This window comes from Chelonia mydas, chromosome 5 (genome assembly GCF_015237465.2).
Source record: "Chelonia mydas isolate rCheMyd1 chromosome 5, rCheMyd1.pri.v2, whole genome shotgun sequence".
Lineage (NCBI taxonomy): Eukaryota > Metazoa > Chordata > Testudines > Cheloniidae > Chelonia > Chelonia mydas.
The window spans coordinates 89,015,113-89,035,054 of NC_051245.2; the positions used below are offsets into that span (position 1 = coordinate 89,015,113).

Consider the following 19,942-nt stretch of genomic DNA (forward strand, 5'->3'; position numbering starts at 1 on the left):
ATAAATCAAATATATACAATATGATGTGACAGAAATATTAGTTGAGGAAAAATCCAGTTAGCAAATGCAGGGCCCAATCATGCTGCCATTGACTTGGGTGGGAGGAGACTCTAGAAGGAGATATACCAAAAAACTTTAGAGTCAAATTCTGCTCTTAGTGGGGTTACTCAGGAATTATGTAGGGGTAGGTTTATAAAGGCACAGGTACTCAACTCCCATTGACTTTGAATGGGAGGTATGGCAGTTGAGCCTTTAAAAATCTCCCCTATACTGGTGGAAAAGGTATTATTTCACTACAGCAACAAGATTGGAAGAGCTAATATGAGTCAAAATACTATTGGGAAAAATTAGAGATAAAATGTAAAGTTCAAGATAAACTAGATAAACCAGACAAAGCAAATTGTTCAAAACAGGTAGCAGCGTAAAAGTATAGCCCGTTCCAATTAAAACAGAGGAGTAGTAAATTGGAGTAGGGTGTGGTGAACTGGAGAAGAAACGGAGAGCTCCCATTGATATCAATAGAGAATTCTGCATGAAAGGACCTATACTCATCTCCAAGCACATGTGTAACTCTCATTGACAATAGAGAGAATTAGGCCTCTTGCAGTTATTCAGCTAAATATGTTACACTCAAGAAGTCATATTTTAAAAGATGTATGAAGGCCTCACCCTATAAATACTCCCACTGAGCCTGGGGGTTTGTACCTCGGGTAGTCTATTCTTGGTAGTAAGAGTTTACAGAATCCTTACACAGCATCCTTCACACACTGTTATGAAATCCTGGCTTGACTGAAGTCATGGACTTGAACTGGGTCAGGATTTCACCCATGCATTGCAGGACACTTTGCAATACAAAATATTAAAATTTAATAACATCTATTTTAACAGTCAAAAGCAACAACAAATAAAAATGTGTTTTACTTAGGTTTTGCCGAGAGAGACAGAGAGAGAGAGGTCCTGCTATATAGCTGTATAGATTTTAAGGTCAGAAGGAAGTCATTAGATTATCTAGTCTGACCCCTGTATTACACAGGCCACAGAATTTCTGCCAGTTTCCCCTGTATTGAACCCAATAACTTGCGTTTGACTAAAGCATATCTTCTAGAAAGGCATCCAGTTTTGATCTGAAGACACCAAGAAATGGAAAATGCACCATTTCCCTTGGTAGTTTGTTCACTAGCTAATGACCCCTCACTGTTAAAAAATTGTGTGTTATTTCTAATTTGAGTTTGTCTGAATTTAACTTCCATCCATTAGTTCTTATTATGCCTTTCTCTGCTAAAGAGCCCTTTAAGCGGTCAGTATTTTCTCCCTGTGAAGGTACTTCACACATTATGATCAAGTCACCTGTCATTTTCTTTTTTGCTAAGCTAAAAAGGTTGACTTCTTTAAGTCTCTCACTGTAAGGCAGTTTCTCCAGCCCTTGCATCATTCTGAAGCTCTTCTTTTTTTCAAAGTATGGGCACCAGAAGTGGATGCAGTATTTCCATATCAGTCTCGCCAAAGCTATATACAAAGGTACAATCACTTCTCTACTCCCATCCACTACTCACATTTTACATTCAAGGATCACATTAGCCCTTTTTGCCACATTGTTGTATTGGGAACTCATGTGAAATCGCTTGTCCTATTTGACCCTTATATCCTTTTTAGAGTCACTGCTTTCCAGGATACAGTCTCTCAAATTCTGCATCAGTGTAAATCTGTAGTTTTCCCAGTGAAATCAATTACATCTGTAATTAAGAACAGAATTTAGCCCTATAATGCTTTAAAATAACAGAGTTTGTTAAATGTTTTAACATATTTGGTGAAGACTATAAGTGGGAAACAATGGCTGATAAGAATGATTTTGTGACAGGCTATGCAATGGTTAGAAAGATATTTTACAAAAACTTCTTTGCAACAACTATTGTTCAATGAGATATTTCAAGGTGCTGCCCTCAACCGTCTTTTGCCATCTGAAGCAGACTCAGAGTTAGTAGGTATAAGTGACAGGATTGGATTGATTTGATCCGACAGCTTGCCAGACTTGAACAGCATGTGTCACTCACCAACAACAGGGTTGGATTTCAGAGATAATCCTGTAACGAGGGGCTACAAAATCACTGTGGATAGGGTAGAGCATCTAACCTGATGACCTCCTGATTCTGAGGCAGCACCACCTCTAGGGTTCTCACTGCTTTAGGCAAAGTGGAAGACTTAGCTCCACCCACAGTCACTCACACACCAATTTAGTGTAGCTAAGCACTTTGCTGCACTTGGACATTGACTGGCTGTTTTACCTTTCTTTACAAAGCTAGCAGTGTCTTGAAGCAGAAATCTTAACTCATCCCTGAGTTTGCATTTCTTTTCTTTCTGTTTTTGTCCCCTCCACCTATTTATTATTTATCACTTGCACTAATTATTATTACTGTTAGTGTACTATTATTGTTTAATATTTATATTACCACTCAAGACACCAATCTGGATTGGAGCCCTGTTGTTCAAGGCATTGTACAAACACAGAGGTAAAAACAGTCTTTGTCCCAACAAGATTGCAATCTAATTTGAACCAAGATGCAACCAGGGCATGAGCCGTCACCAATGAAGTAAATGGGACTTTTGCCATTGATTACAATGGGAACCCAATCTAGTCTCCAGTGAGCATAGATAATAATAGGAGGTGAGAGAGGCTGAAGGTAATGTTTGCACAGTCACATAGCTGGCTTAACACACAACTTGATGGAGGTATTATTTTGCGAAAAAATAAATAGTATCAGCTGCCCCAATTGACCATCACGTTGGCCCTCCTTAGTTGGCTGATTTCTTGTAGCCGTCACAGCAGAAGTGGGTCTTGGGGAGGGATTTTATGGCTTAGTTGAGGAAGGGTCTTCCATGAGTAATGGGCAGCATGGAAGAAGGTGCAGAGACATTTGTGGGAGAAGTGGACAAACAGGCTAGTGTCAGGACTGCCTCTGATCTGAATTTAAGTCTTTCCAATTGCTTTATTTATAAATAGACTTAAATCTTCCTGTGACCTTTCATTTAGAACCCACAGCTTCTACTGCCTTTACTGGCAGTTATGCTGGCATAGTGATGAAGCACTGCACTCTTTGAGAACGGTTCTTGATTATGGATCTTCACCTCTCAGTTTTTAGTGGGCTAGGCTCTTGACCTCTCTATTCAAGAGCAGACAGCTAAGGTAAAGACATTTACTAGAGTGGCAGTGACATCTCTCTAGGTGAATGGCATATATCAGTGGCATCTCTCTAGGTGAGACTCAGTGGTTGTTTTCTTTTAAGGTTTATACCTGAGAGGTGTTGGATTAGTTACTGTTTCTTGCATGGGTTGAATAAGATTTTGCATGTGTTCCTCCTCTGGTATTTATTTCATTTGGTCTATGGGGGCTGCAGGAAGCCGCGGCCAGCACATCCCTTGGCCCACGCCGCTTCCTGCAGCCCCGATTGGCCTGGAACAGCGAACCGCAGCCAGTGGGAGCTGCGATCGGCTGAATCTGTGGAGGCTACATGTAAACAAACCATCCTGGCCCACCAGCAGATTTCCCTGACGGGCCACAAGCCAAAGGTTACCGATCCCTGGTCTAATAAATACACTGGCTTCAAACTATTAACTCTTTTCTCTCTTAATTTTCAGAAGTGAGGATTCTCTCTTATATGTTTGGTCTCACTAAACACAGGCACCCCCAACTTTGAGGAGTAGGAGATGAAGACAGCTTCATAAATTCAGGAACACTGGGCCAAATTCAGGCCTGGTGTAAGTGGGTGCCTCTCTACAAGAGTCAGAAAGGCAGTTCCCTCTACAGTATAGTGTCTCTGCTCTCTTTTTTCTCTTTGGTTTTGAAAGGTACAGAGAACTGTTTTATGTACCTCCATATGAAGTAGGACAACAGGATTTACTTCCAACCTTTAAAGATGACTTACAAAAGAAACTTGAAAATTGAATTTAGGCCCTGATCCAGTGCGGGATTTAAACATACTTAACTTGAAGTCAATCGGACTATGCACGTGCTTAAAATTAAGCGATGCTAAAGTGCTTTTCTGGATTGGCGCCACAGAGCACTATCAGCTAATCTGCTGCTAAACTTCTTTGAGCTACAGCTGCTATGTCTGCTGGCCAGTTCTGAGTTCACTGTTGCAGCCCTATGATGTCTCAATCTAAGAAATCTCAGATGTCAGAAAAGTCACCGTAAAATCAACCCAGCCCATAGAACCCCAGATTAGTCTCTTACAGGTTACCTGTAAACAATATAATACACCACTACTCCTAATAATCTGTACCTCATTTCCCCGAAGGAACTCTTACAATTGCCATCCAACTAGCTAGGGTTAAATACGTCTCAGTCACTAGGCTGGCTATTAGGTTAGTCCCTTTGCTGCTGAGTTGCTGCCTCCTATTAGGAAAATATAATATTATTCACACTTCATAACTCTATTTTCTTTGAGGTACTCCAAGCAAACTGTCATTGGATGGGTTGGTGTTTTTTTTACCTGCATTCCTTGTATTTTAACTGCATTATGGCTATTTGAGTACTCATTCTTATCGTTCTGTCCCTGTCCTTTCCCTGGGATGGATACTATCACAGGTTGTAGTCAGGCACAGAAGAATGCTGGGAGGCAATGCTGATATTATCTGTTGACATTCTAACATGGGAGGGTGGGTTCTTCCTGAAGAAGAATTACAAGGAGGTTACACAGACAGACGTCATCTCCCTTGGCTAATGGTTGTTTTTCACTGCTTGGCCAGGGAAAAGAGAGCCCCATCAGGCTAACAGTTCCACACCAATCACACCGCAGCCTCTGTGACTGATAAATAATGGCAACTGCAAGGCAAGACCCCCCGCACCCCTCCCTCCCGACATACACTTCAACTGGTTGATCCCTCCCATGCACCACAAGTGGGGGGGCTGCCCTTCCACCACCCCTAGTGATCAGTTTCAGGAGGAAGAGCTCCCCACAGTCATTCATCGACACGGAGTAAGAGAGGGAAAGACCTTCCAAAATACGTGTGTGTTTCATTAAAAAGAAGACAGCCCAGTTTCCCCTTTTGGAGACGAACTAGGGTCCAACTCTAATGCTTGGACTGTAATAAAGACCTGAGCAGAAGGAATGATTGATGAAACCATAAAAAAAAATAAAAATGCAGTGCCTGGGATGCAGGTTAAATGAGCTCTTCTCCCCGTCAGCAGTTAAACTCCCAGAGGCAGGTCTTTGTTTCTTTATCGTATTCCATTTTGCTTAGACCGGTTGGTTCCTCCTTTCCGGATCACGCAGCCTACTGGAATGGGGAGCCAGGCCCAGCCCTACCGACAGGAGCCATGGGAGCTACTGCTGTGGGGAGAGTTTCTCATTTTATGTCACTTTAATTGCTGTTTTTCATTTTATTTCATGTTATTCTGCATTTGCAAAAAAAACACACAGGGCTCTACCGATGTGCCCCAAGTAGTAGCTTCTTCGGGGCCCTTCACGTCGTTTCAGAATGCCACCGCTTACTGAAAACAAAAGCAGCTTCAACCGGCTGCTCGTACAAGGTACACACGCACATTACACTCTCAATTATTGCTTTATCGCACCAGGTGAATCTAGCGCACACTGCAAAGCAGGCAGAGATTAATACAGTGTAACAGTTTAATTATCCTAGTGTATATGAAATCATAGGATCTTATCCTGCAATCCTTGCTTGTGTGATCCTGCAGCTGAAATCAAAAGAAGGTTAGCAGGATTGAACATGACTAAGGGTATGGCTACACTACAGTGATTATACTGTCATAGTTAGGTCACCAGAGCTACGCCAGCCTAACCCCGTAGTGTAGATAAAGTCTATGCTGACTGAAGGGATTTTTCCATCAATATAGGAACACCACCTCCTTGAGCGACTGCGGCTACATCAACGGGCGTGTTCTTCCATCAGTAGAGCTGCTTCTACAGTGTTGGTTAAGTCAGCATAGCTATGCCATTCAGGAGTGTGGGTTTTTTTTCAGGCTCCTGACCGATGCAGCTGTGTTGACCTATTTTAATGTACTTACTGATTGCTCGTTTGTGATTTTGTACATACCCAGTAGTAAAGATTTCCCTTCCATTTCCGTATGAATGTAGTACATGCTCAGTCCTTCTCAATTAAAATAATACAGTGATATGTAAAAATTCAGCTGATGAATATTGCGCCATTGACTGCCGGTGTAGTTTTGTGGCCTATGAATATCAGATACTGAAAAATGTTTAACTGTCTGCATAATAAAAACCTATAGGTTCTTTGTGGAAAAGGTGAGTAGATTTCTATGCCTAGGGTGACTTAAACTCATTGGAAGTTCTGAGATTGTTGAAGCAGTGTGGAGGGTCTGAAAAACCTCCCCAAAGCCTGAGCTTAGGCAGGTATGGTGGTGTAACACTGCACTTACCCCTGACTGTGGAATTTGTGTAAATACACTACTGAGTCCTTGATTAGATCATGACTGGAAACTAAACCAAACTAGCACACAGCAGGATTTTAAAATACCTGAAAAGATTTCAAAGTCTCCATTGATAATATCTGGATAAGTAACTATTTTCATGACAATTCAAAGAGGAAACAAAACTTGGTCACATAGATGAAGACAGGAAACCCAGACATGCAGTTTGACAAAGGGAACAGAAGGAAATTCCCACAGGTCTCTTTTGAGAAAATTCTAAGCTTTTTCCATTCTCTCCCCCTGCCCTCAGGTTTAGCATATCGATGTAATACTAACCTTCCTCCCCTATAAAAGAGTTTTGGAAATCTGCTGTTCTCTCTACCTCTGGCCACTGCTTCCTGAATCTTTGGCTGAAGTTCTGATTTCCTGGTCATTAGGCTTATAAAATGACTGCTGCCTGCTTCTTTATTTCACACTGAAATGCTTTATACATGGGGCACTTTAAAGACATTATGATTAAAGATTTGAGTCTTGATCCTGCAAAGACGCACGTACAAAACTTTATACACTATGAGTAGTCCACAATGGATACTAAAAGTGAAGTATTGTAGCAGAGGCAAAAAGCTTAGAAGGTCATGTACAGTGGTAAATGAAGTGTCCCACTCAGGCTCTGTGACCTCCAAAGTTGTCTTTTTGATTCATTAGGACATAGGCTTGGAAGGGACCTCCTTGGTCAGACAGTCCTGTCCCTTGCTATGTTAGACAACCCCGCCATCATAATCCTGTTCATAAATGTATCAAGCACCATCTTAAAACCAGTTAGATTGTTTGCTCCCACTACTCCTATTGGAAGATTGTTCCAGAACCTCACTCGTCTGGTGGTTAGAAACCTAATTTCCAGCCTAAATTTATTCATGGCTAGTTTATACCCATTTGTTCTTGTGCCAACATCAACCTTTAGCTTCCAAAGCTCTTCTCCCTCCTTGGTGTTTACCCTCATGATATATTTATAGAGAGCAATAATATCCCACGCAGCCTTCATTTTGCTAGCCTCAACAAGCCAAGCTCTTTTAGTCAGCTTTTGTAAGGGGAGGCTCATTAATCACTTATCCGCCACTTTCATTCACCGGGTCCCACAATGGGACTATCCACAGTGTGTGAGGTGTGATTTTGTGTGGGATCGAGCAAATAGTCTACTGGAGTTTTTGTTCAGACATATGATTAATAAGATTTTTTTTTAAATGTCATTGACATGTATGATACATTTATCCTCCCTTAAAAAAAACGTTATTTTAGAAAAAGAGAATGAACACAAATGCATCAACAAATGCCAGTTGTGTGGCAGCAGTTATATGTCAGCAGCTAACACATTACAAAAAGGTCCATTGCCTTTTCTGGGAATAGCAGCTCTCCAAAGGATCCAAAGTGACGGCGACCTCCCACAGCCACGGTGCCAACAGCTAACAATATAACCGACCCCTAAGCAGGGCTTTTGAAGCTGAGGCCCATGAGGAAACTGAGGACATGCTCAGTCACTGCCATTATGCTTTCAGCACCTACAAGCATCTCTTTTTTGAGTTGATAATTACAACATCCTGTGCCAAGCAGCTGTCACTAAGGAGCAGGAGCTGCCCAAACACACCATAATGCAAGTTTACCGGCTGATTTATCACACTATAAGGAACTCAGTTACAGTCTCCTGAAGCATGGGATAGAGAAAGAGAGCGACTGAGAGAAACAGCACTGAGCATTTTGTTCTGGACAGTTCAAAAGAAATGGGAAAATATCAGATTTTTTTATCTATGCATGCCCACCCACAGCTGCAGTCCACTGTTGCTGGAAAAGTGGCAAACACCCAAATCCACGGAGGCACAGAGATCCAGCCTCCATGTGGATATGAGACCTCCCTGAATGTCAGCATGCACGCGTAACAGGGGGAAACATAAAGAGGAATGGCAGGAATGGTTGAATGAACTTTACTCGAGCTCTGACTTACTACGCCGGTATAATGGACATGACCTAAAAGAAAGTGTTACGCACATAGGCAAGCTGAGTTGGCAGCTCTGATCAATTATGAACAGTTAATTTTATGGTGATAGCCAGAACACATGTATTATCTTCTATAAAAGCTTCATCGGTGTCACCATAAATCATAGTCACCTCTCTCCCTTTTAAGTTTCATTCCTGGAGAATAGTTGCACTTGAATCTTCTGTAACACTCAGTGTAGACTGAACTGAATGTAAATGCGACTCCTGGGCCTCTTCAAGTGAGCAAAATGTGTGAACCAGGGAAGACCTTCTCCTGCCTATCATCTATATGGCTGCTGTAGTTTTTAATACTTCCACTGCCTCACTACAACTGTTGTACGGCATGCCATTGCAGTACACTTAACGTTTCTGTAGTCAGGAAGCACAGCAAATGGGTACAGAATTTAAAACCTTTGCATACAGCAATATGTACCAGCTGGGTTCCTTTACTCTGTATTCAGTTACTTTGTTATGGCATCTTGTGAACCAGTAACTTCATAAACAGTAATAACTAGCTGTTATGTGTAACCAGTTAGGAGTAATGCAAGTCAATTGGGGGAGTTTATCACTAAAGGAAATATAAGGTGCTGTAGTTTTTATTGTTACCACTAAAACAGATGGATTTTTGGTATAATTCACTCTGAACTGGCACTTGCAGCTAAGGAAATGGAATTTGCATATTTATAGCGAACACAGACTGTACTAAGTCAAAACACTGAGGTAAATGAAGCACCTAGTTATTATTCAGTCTAACAGAGAGGTGTCATCATGGTAGATTAATAGAATCATTTACAGAGGTTTATAAGTGATTCAGGGCTCTCCTGTCCCCTTCAAATGTTACCAGGAGTAGAAAGGGGGAGTTTGAAGTTGGCCTCAGGAAAGGCTGCTCCATTTAGCATGCTTTTTGTGGCAGTGCACGATAAAGAATCAGGACGCTTGGTTTTATCTTTTATACTCCAACAACCAGAATGTACCTCAAACTATTTCTAGGCATGCTGTGCGTCTAGTCTGCATAACTTCCTGGAGGAGTTTTAAAGAGAATGGGAAGGAGTTAGACGCTAAAACAACAATTAACAGATCATTTAAAGTGGTCTCTGTAACGTCCTTCCATAAACATATCTTAAAATTGAACTATAGTTTAGGGTGTTGATATAATCATTGTTTTGGTCATACTGGCCCCCTTAAACATTTCCTTAGACGTGAGAATAGTACCTCCGCTGCCTGTTCCAAAAATGCAAAATCCAAAAAAATTTACTAATTTAATTTTCCTTACTGACAAAATATAGAGAAGCTATAAGGTTGACTGTGACTGTATAAAAGTCTATGGAAGCCTAGACAGACACACAGAGCAGGGGATTTGGAGTCATAACTCCGAGATTCTATTACCAACTCTGCCAGTGACTCATATATAGCCTTGGGTGAATCCTTTAATCTTTCTATGTCTCATTTTCCCCATCTGGAAAATGGTGATGATAATAGTTGCTAACTTAGCTGACGGGAGGATGGTGGGGTTTTTTTGAGGGTTAATTAGACAATGTTTATACAGGGCTTTGAAGATATAAGTACTATAATAATATGAAGTTCTTATATAACATTCTGTTTTCAAAACAGTGGTTTAAATTCCTTCCTGGTAAAGTGCCACTAACTTCAATGCCTTCATAGAGAAGTCTGAACATATACTAAGCTACAGTATGTGGTTTCATTCATTTTTATGTTTCTAGATCTTCTGACCTCAGAGAGAAGTTTTAAATGTATTAAAATACATTTAGAAATAAGAACAAATGGAAGAACAAAATGTCTCTGACAAAAGGATTTTACAACACTCTTACCTTTTACGTTTCCATCACTGTTATCTGACACACGATGGGGCCCAATCCTGTTCTCAATTACATGGGGCAAATCAGAAGTAATTTCCACTAAAATCTGCAGTTATTCCAGATTTACCTCCATGGCTGTGATAGGAGAATCTGGCCCAATATCTTGAAAGTATTAGGAAATTCAGAGTATTATACAAAAAAAACCCTGCCATGCATCCAAAGAAAATCATGCTAAGCCTGTTGCTTTGTTAACTGTGAAACATTATTCTCTTATTCCAGTACTCAGGTGTTGGTTTACAATCTTTTATATATCATTCTGGGAAGAAATAAACAAGCCTTTGGGGATTAATATTATACATCCAGCACTCCAAAAACTGTTGATATATTTTCTCTTTCATGCCTTTGTAAATGTAAACAAGTCAAGATTTCTGAATAGAAGTGCCTGGAATGCTTCTCTTTCACAGTATTCCAACGTGAGGTCTTCAGACTTCAGATTCTGAAAAAGTCCTGTTGTTACGGAAATTGGAGAGACGATAAATTACATTCCAATGCTGGCAATTCACACATTTCTTACAGGTGAGGTGAATCTTCTCAGTGGATGGACCTCTTCCTTTTCTTTCAACAAAATTATTGACCAGAGTTCTCTTAAAAGTAGTCTTGCTTCTCACAAGCAGAGTAGTTATAGGCAATCTGGGAAGAATGTATATATTTTTGTGCTACTGAGAAGAGAGTGATCTGATTCTAAGAACAGATGGGCAAGACTCAGAGCTCCAGCTCAGAATATCCCATAACTCTTCATCTCCAGAACAAGGTCTGGGCTTCTTGTGATTCAGGCCCATCTTTAGTAAGACAGCCTGATCCAATTTCCATTAAAATCAATGAGAACTTTCCATTGACCTCCATGGGAGTTGGATGAGACCCATAATGGCCAGTCTAACAAAGGATCACAAGAGGTGCAGCTTGCTGCAGACAAAATATCCTGATTACCTTGAGAAGTTATTTCATTGAGCCAAAAGGAAATAATAGAAAGAAGGAATTAACCACATGTTATTGATATATGAGGTTTGTCACTGGTCAGGCAAGAAAGTGAGAAGTCTTTTCAGCACAGGGTTATGGTCTGCAATGAGAAGTGTCAGTGTGAATTGCTGAAGGCTGATGGGGTTGAAAAAGGGAAGCAGGGGAAAGATTAAATATGGAAAGGGTGAAGTATCATGAACTCTGGATAAAAGGGAAAAGAGGATGACTAAGCCATTCTAGTTCAAAAGAAAGGAAATCTCTGGACCTCAGTAGATTTGTAGCACTAATCAGATTTCCTCCCATTTTCCCACTTAAGCATTTTAGGCACTGTTAATTTAGATTCATTAATCTTGAACAGCCTGTAACAGCTGCTCAGCAACTGGCCAAACATCTGTCTAGAGAAAGCTCCAATCACACCACTCTGATTAAATACTGTCCATAATTCAGCAAGTAATTGTCTATTTTCCTGCATCATAACCAATGCCATAGCTGCTTGTTGCAGCCTTGACCTTCTCTTTTATGCTGGGCAACCATTTGGAGGGGTTGGGGTGGGGAGAGGGTGTTGTAGAAAAAAAAGACAAACTTTTGCTAGCTTATTATTCACAACTTCTTAGTGACTACGCTTTATTTTTGACGTGACACATTGCACAACTGTCTGCCTGATGGAAACACTTCTGCGTCCCATTTGGTTATTGATCCTACATCTTCAAAAGTCTGTGACTCTTATTATGGAGGTTTGGGTGGTTCAGTTCCTTCACACCCGCCCACCCCCCTCAGCTGCAGCATGACAACACTTGCTAGTGCACAAGTGGTGGCTGTTGGTTTGGACATTAGATATGGATCTGGAAAGATTACAGAATTTTGCAGTAAATTCATCATGATCAAGCAGTAACGGTTAAAGCATTCATTATCCTCGCCAAAGGAATAAGAAAAAACAGGTCTTCACATTTCTGATATCCTGTTGCATCAATGAACAGGCTGCAACAAGCAGAGAAAGTGTGAGCATGTGCTTCAAGGTCTTTTCAGTTGCTATGGTACAGTTTCTTATGGAAAAATCCTTGTTCTGTATGGTGTTTTTCCTGCCTCATTTGGGGATGGCAGAATCGTTCCTTGTGTCACAGTTTCCACCTATTGGTGAGAAAGAAACTGATCAACAGCAGAATTCAACTGAAAATCTCCTTGGGTAGAACTTTCTGCTTTTGAGGCCAATGGGAATGTCATACCAGAGAGGAAGGATGGTTTTGGCTGAGGTGCTGGATTGCAAATCAGGAGATCTGGCTTCAATTCCTGGGTCTACCACAGATTTCCTGTGTGACCTTGGGCAAGGCATTTAACCTCTATATGCCTCAGTTCCCCATCTATAAAATGGGGACAATAAATCTTCTTTCCCCCATCCTTTGTCTTGTCCATTCAGCCCTCATTCAGCAATTTGTTGCATGCAGGCTCAACAATCTGCCAGAGGGCAAAGGACTGCAGGATCAGGGCCTTAGCTTTTAAGCTCTTTGGGGCAGGGACTAGCTGTTAGTATACGCTAGTACAATGTCTAGCACAATGAGGTCCTGATCTTGGTTGGGGCCTCAAGGTACTAATATAATGCAAACAAGGAGTAATAAATAATAATTAATTGTGCTTTCCTCTCCTTTTAAGGAAAAGAATGCCAACACAGACAAGAAGGAAAAAATCCAGCATTACTGAATAGTCAATCACAAGAAAATATATTTGTCCCTTATAGCATAAGCGTAATCTATTTTTCTCATAGAGTGTACCAAATATATTGCACAGAGACTCAATATAAATACTGCATGTGAGAGTTATGATAGTGATAAAAGGATTTGGAGGGAAGGCATTTTCATTATGAGCCCTAATTTCAGGGATTACTTAAGAACATTTATATTTTGGGCTGACATTTCTCCTGATGGAATTCCACTCCTCCCCCGCATCCAAGTTATTTGTTGTTTGGTTTGGTTTATTTTGAAAATATGGTAAAATTCCATTTTGTTATTTTGTATTTATTGTAATGTAAAAAACAAGTTATAGCATTTTTTGCTATCGGATAACTCAAAATTAGTTTCCTTAAAACTTCAAACTTGCCACAAGCTTAGGTTGTGATGATGGCAAATGCCTTATCTGAAGAAATTTAGTTTGAAGATAATAAATGTATAAGCACTTGAAAAAGACAGTCCCTCACTACCTTCTAACAACATGCTGGGATGCAGGGAGTTAACCCAGATACATACAGATGTGTGTGCATCCATTCCAATGTGCAATAGTGTGATCGCACTCAGTGGACCAAATTCTCTGCTGGTCTAAATGGGCACAGCTCCATCAACGTCAATGGAGGGTCATCCTTGAAAACCAAAAGATCTGGCCCCGTATGACATCACATGCAAATATATGCAACCGCATTTTTAATGGTTTCCCCTACCTCAAGAAAAGAGCAAAGAAATTAAAGGAAAATAAGTGCAATAATGTGACACAATGTTTCATATTTTAAAAAGCAAAAATGTCAGGACATTCAAAGTTATGGTTTTCAGCATTAAGCCCTGTGTAATTTCCCACTGTAAAATGTAGCTTAATTGAAATAGAAATTCTCTGCAGGGAAATCTTGAGTTCAATTACACTTTTTGATTTTCCAGTTGAAAGAATCAAAACAAATTTTTGTATTTTGAATCAACATTTCAAAATGAAATAAGATTTTTGGTTACAAAAAGTTGATTCAGAAGAAAGAAATCCATGTCATAATATTTATTTGAAATGAAAATTTCATTTAAAAATGGTGACTCATTTAAATTTTGTTGAAAATGTCAAATTTCCAAGTCAACATTTCCAATTTGAAATTTCTGGGAATTTTTTGTTTCACGAAAATGGCCAATGTTTTGACTTTTGTTCTGCTTTGAAATGGAAAGTAACTTTGAAATGTTGAAATTTCCCATGAAAGGAAAAGTTTGTGTTTTGAACAGCTTTACTTCTGTGCATTTAAAATCTCAACTGTAACATATTATTAACAAAGAGCTTTGGGATGGGGTTGTGCTGAATATGAAATAATAAAGTCTAGATTATCCTAGTCCTAGATGAATACACAAGGAGAAAAGAAGATACAAGGAGCCTACTTCCTCTATCTCTTTGCATTTTTATGTAGGAACCAAGCACTCAAGACTTCCAGCACACAGGGAGTGGGTGCCAAGCCTGAAAAAAGAAGCATGCAGGCAGATCTCTACACCAGCATGGATTTCCACTAACTTCAATCAGAATGAGTTTTTCTCAATTTTATCCAGCAATCACTACCTTTGGACTGCTAATAAGCAGAGAAAATTTCATCTCTAAAGAACTTTGTTTGGAAAATTATGTGCGACTGCAAAGAGGCTGAGAATGGAAGCCAGAACTCAGCATCAATTGTGCCAGGAATCAATAGCAAAAATTGTTAGCATGATTGGGTAAAAGCAAGAGAAGGGCTTGAACCAAAATCCAAGATTTGGAATACATCTGTACGCTGATAGACTTTGTATCCACATCTGAACAGTGTGATTCAAATACATCTCCAGTGAAAATCTGTTATTCTCCACAAGTGAAAACGGAAGCAGTCAAAAAAAAACCCAGCACAGATTTTGAAGTTTAGCTTTTCATTACTGGACATATATATCAATATATAAGCCCTGCATGGTCTTCCCTTTCACTGAGACAGTACAAGCGCCTGTTATTCCAATAAAATAACAGCACTTTGGTACAGAATAGTAACTTTTGGGTTAATTCCTCTCTTTTGGCTTATGATGAACACTGGGCCTTAGAGTTCCTCCTTCAGTGATGCCACTGTTTACACACACATTAATAAAACAAAGAAAATCTTGCAGCAGCTCTTATCTACATTTCTACTACTACTGCAAGTCATGAATATTTTCTGAAATCCAAGCTAATTAATTTAAGCATCTGAACCAATGATTTTCCCTTTGTTAAGTTTCTCTTGCTCCATGCCCCGTAAGCAGTCAGCACTCTTTACTCACAGACATCTCCAGTGGCATAGCTGTGGGCAGAGGAACCCCTCCACCCCCAAAAAACACTTAAGAGCATTTTGTTCCTCCACTGTCCTGTATTTTATTGATCCTCACATACTCCTCAAAGATCAGAGACATTTTATAATCATGACCATAACTGATTGCCATCAGGGATTCAACGGGACTTCCCTCTTTAACATTTAGAGAGATGATAAACTTCAGTTTAAAAGCTATGAAGCCATATCAGCATGTGGCTGAAGCTACAGATATAAGGCCCTGCCACACTGACCTCCATTTCCCTTAATTGTGGCCAGAATTCTGGCTTGGCAGAAAAGTGGCTAGAATTTCCCTCATAACCTGACAAGCGCATTCAAGTATCTGGCTGTCAGGATGAAATGCAGCTGGGAAGGAAAGCAGCAATGAGCAAATCCTTCCACTGAAATGCAATTAAAAAGACCTTTAATCAAACACTACAGCTGTCAACAAGTCAGGTAATGTATCAAAAGCAATGGTAACTCTCCCAAATTCTTTTGCTTCTGAACCCCAAATTCTGCAGTCACACTATCAGGGAGGGTAGAAAGCTATTTAGTAACTTCAATTTCCTGAAATTTGGAGTGGCACATCAGCAAAGTATTGCCTTAATTGGAGACATAATGATATGAAGAGTAAATGACCAATGGGCCTGCCCTTCTGTCTTTCTTATCTTCAATATCCTGCCTTCCCCCGCCCTCTCCTTCCTTCTCTTTGTCTTGAAGAGGAAAATTTGTACACATCGTCTCATAGGGTGCCACTTATTGGAGACTTTTCTGGTTATTGCTTGTATATGTGCAAACCATGGGCTTTTGTATTTTTCCTGTAGTTTCCCCTATTGTCTGAGTGTGATTTATGTGTTTCAGCTTTGTGATGTCAGTCCACTTTTGTCCCATCTAATGATTTTTATTAGTGATTGTGCCTAAGAGTTTATATTTATTATGACAATTGCCATGAACATTGGTCACCCATAACAACATGCCAGTTGCCTTAGATAACACCTAGAGATCAAAATTACTCATTCTCTGAATTTGCAGTATTAAAATATATTCCTTATAGTAAAGCATGGGGAAGTACAGTGAATACTGTTAACACAGAGGTAATAGTATCTATTTATCAAAGCTAATTGGTAAATTTTTAAGAGTCTCCATAGTATATCCTTTGTTCTATATTTTCATTATTATGATAACTTATCATTTTAAGAGACTAGATGTATTAATTTCTCTGTATTTATGTGCTATGTTATACGAACTCAATTTTTAAAATTCATACATTATTAATTTCAGATTTTTTTTTAAAGGTTCCTTTACCGCCTTATTTCATGAGGGGGAAAATAGAGCTCTTGTCCTAGCTGAATCAAACCATCCCCTTCTGTGGATTACAATAATGGAATTATGTTGAATAAATCTCATCTCCGCAAAAGAACAATTTTATTCATGGTCACCCTGCAATTTTCCCTATCTAAACAATAATATGTAAAGGGAATTTCAATAATTCAGTGGCATCAGGCTGCAGAACCACTCAGCTGCACAACACTAAATGACTCTTTAATTTATAAAAACTAATTCCAAATAATCTGTTGTCAGAGACAAGCAGAGTTGCCACTGATCAGAGATGCAAAGAAAACAGCACAAGCTCTTTTTGGCTGGAATGGGTTCAAGCAGGTTTTGATATATGACTTTCTTAGCGTGATTAATGATGGTGTGTTTTTCAGACTATTAAAATACTGTGCACAGCTAGAAGTTCAGCTAATGCCTGCAACTGTGATGTGACTTATGAGAATTTGCTAAAATTAAGACTACAGAGTAGTTCAGGATGGAGACTTGGAGGGGGCGAGGGACAGTTCATGACTGCGGCCTGAGTATGTTCATATTAAAGTTTCTTAATCAAGGGGTATACAGTATCCATTTCCTCACCACAAAAGCCTGAGCTTCTAGATGAGTGTTCAGTCTAAAATATCATCCTCTCTTGTATTTTAGACTGCATTTCCTCCAAAATAACTGTCCCTCTCTCTTCTCAATAAGAATGCAACATCTTAGGATAGAAAGAAGCTCATGCAGAAAGACATTTTGTTCTCAATACTTCTCTGATTTTTCTCTCTCTCTCTCACTGAGGAAAGTTTCAGGACACTCAGCTAACCTTTGTGTAGTCAGCTGAGGTTTTTTTCTGCTCCACTGGAGATCATGGAACAAGCAAACTGAGTTTCAAGAACTCAGCACTTGAGATGATTTAGCTGACAAACCACACAGATTCTGACTTGTGTTTGTATATATTACATACACACACAGGAAACTCAGATACAGCATAGAAAAATGTTCCCTCAAAGACTTTTATAGCTGTTTGGAAGGGAATATACAGCTGATGAGGCCAAGAATTTACTGAGGGTGGGCATGATTTTGCAATAACAACCCTCTTTATATGGTGCAAAATAAGTATCATATGCTCGGGCAAAGCCCCCTTCTCTAAACCACACAAAAAAGCACCGGTAAAATTCCAAGGTTTCTCCATAAACTTACTTTGTATTATTAAAAATAACATCTAGTCCTTTTTACAAAAAGAATTGTATCCTTTTGATGCATCAAATTTGATTAACCTCCAACACATATTCAAGGCTTGAGATGACAAAGCTTCCATTACACTGCTGCTGGTGCATTTTGTTCTGTTTTGACGCCATCCTACATGACTCTGTACATTGCAATCCTTCATGCACATGAAACAAGAGCGTTTACCAGCCCAGCATAGACCTCCCACGGCAGCACAGCATGTAGAGCGAATGTACAGAATGTTTCATGGGGTTAGATTTATTAAGAATCACTGCACAAAACCCCAATATTGTAGGTTTATTTAACTCTGCAGTTTGCTGTTTGAAATGTTCTATTTTATGCACCTTGGGCCTGATTCAAATCACACTGAAATCAGTGGAACAGACAGACTTCTGTTGATTTTAATGGGAAATCAATTTTGGATCAAGCCATTGGAGAGAAGCCACTACTGCAAGGAAAAGTTGCAACTTTGTTCTTTCTCTTTAATTCTAAAAGACCTGCCTTGGTTTGCATTATGTTTATTCATCAGGCTGGCCCAACATCAGGCTTCTCAAGAATGCTGTGGCAAAAATGGGATAAACATAAAAATCATAAGCATAAAATCCTATACAAACTGGTAAGAAATATCCCCAGAAAGCATAACATTAGTTGCAGAGATGATTCCAGCTGGCAAACAAGTTGGCTCAGCTAGATAACACAAAAGACTTTTATTAGGTGGAAGAAGGTCACTTTCCAACAGAATAAGGATTATCAGCAATAGCTGAATTAAAGTTATTTCTCGGTGTACTGCACTGTGATTTCCTACATCTGCGTGCAAAGAAGCAGCGTGACACCTGTGTGATCTCTAGAGACAAAATGGTTCAGATATGAGCAAAGGGAAACATGCTCTTAGGGCATGGGAGTGGGCACTTGCACACAACCCTTTGAATTACATGGCTTGATGAGGATTAAGTAAAAGTTTCTCTCTCACATCTATAAGATTAAAACCAAAGGATACTGAGAATCCTTGGCCACATGTTCTAAAACTACACTGAATGCACCATTCATCATTTGATACATTCATACTACTTTTCTTGCATCCACGGGCCAGGATTAACCACAAAGCCAAAGGTGGCATGGTCATGGGGTGAGTTAACGGCTAAGCCTTAGGGGCTAGTCCCAAAGCTCACCCTCATCCCTATCCTGCCAGCCTCACCTGGATAGCGCTATAGTAGTTTGGCTTCACTATCGGCAGAGAAGGAGGAATATAGATCATAAGAACATTCATAATTATGTTACATTGGGTTACAATAAAAAAGGACATAAACCTTCATGCTTCATAGAATATACTAACCTTTATCAGTTGGGGGTTAGGAAGAAATTTTCTCTATGGGCAGGTTATTATGTAAATGCTCTCTTCGGGTTTCTTGCACCTTCTTTTGTAGCATCTGGTTGCGGAAACTTTTAGAATACTGGAAGGACTACTGGTTTGATCCAGTAAGGCAATTTGTACATTCCTGTACCGTGTGGAGGCTACACAGCCAAGTATATTACACTACAAGCAGGTGCTGTGCAAGCTTCCCCACAAAACTCTTTCAATGCAGCCCAATCCTGGCCTGCAACCCCACTTTTGTTTCAGTCCCAAACCTCTCTTGAGCACAGACTGCCAATCATAGCAAAAGATGTTGTATTTTTCTGATGTGAATGGGAATGAGACCAATGAACTCCTCTTGCATGGTTCAGTCTGAATAAATTGTTCATGTTATTTATTAAATGTAGGGATGGATTTTTTTTGTTTTGTTTCTTTTTTGTTTTGTTTCAGAGTAACAGCCGTGTTAGTCTGTATTCGCAAAAAGAAAAGGAGTACTTGTGACACCTTAGAGACTACCCAATTTATTTGAGCATGAGCTTTCGTGAGCTGCAGCTCACTGCATCCCATGAAGTGAGCTGTAGCTCACGAAAGCTCATGCTCAAATAAATTGGTTAGTCTCTAAGGTGCCACAAGTACTCCTTTTCTTTTTTTGTTTTGGTTTTTTTTCTGTTCTTTGTTGCTGTATTTGGAACATGTTATCCTTTAGTTAATATTGTTTTCAGTTATTTTTTATTAAGGCAGTCACAGGCCTTCAGGCTTTGGGCACAAAATATGAAAGCACA

General features: G+C 39.7%; 1 protein-coding gene across 4 annotated transcripts in view; it reads right to left on the bottom strand.

Annotated features, from left to right (window-relative positions):
* Positions 1-19,942, bottom strand: part of NTRK2 (neurotrophic receptor tyrosine kinase 2) — a 265,674-nt gene that overhangs the window by 69,668 nt on the left and 176,064 nt on the right. Inside the window, exon 14 of one of the 4 annotated variants that reach the window (XM_037901777.2) lies at positions 11,826-12,375. The exons of the other annotated variants lie outside the window; for them this stretch is intronic. Coding sequence (XP_037757705.1) covers positions 12,332-12,375 — 44 coding nt within the window. The 3' untranslated portion in view covers positions 11,826-12,331. Of the gene's footprint in view, positions 1-11,825; positions 12,376-19,942 lie in introns of those variants that run through there. 4 annotated transcript variants of the gene reach the window in all.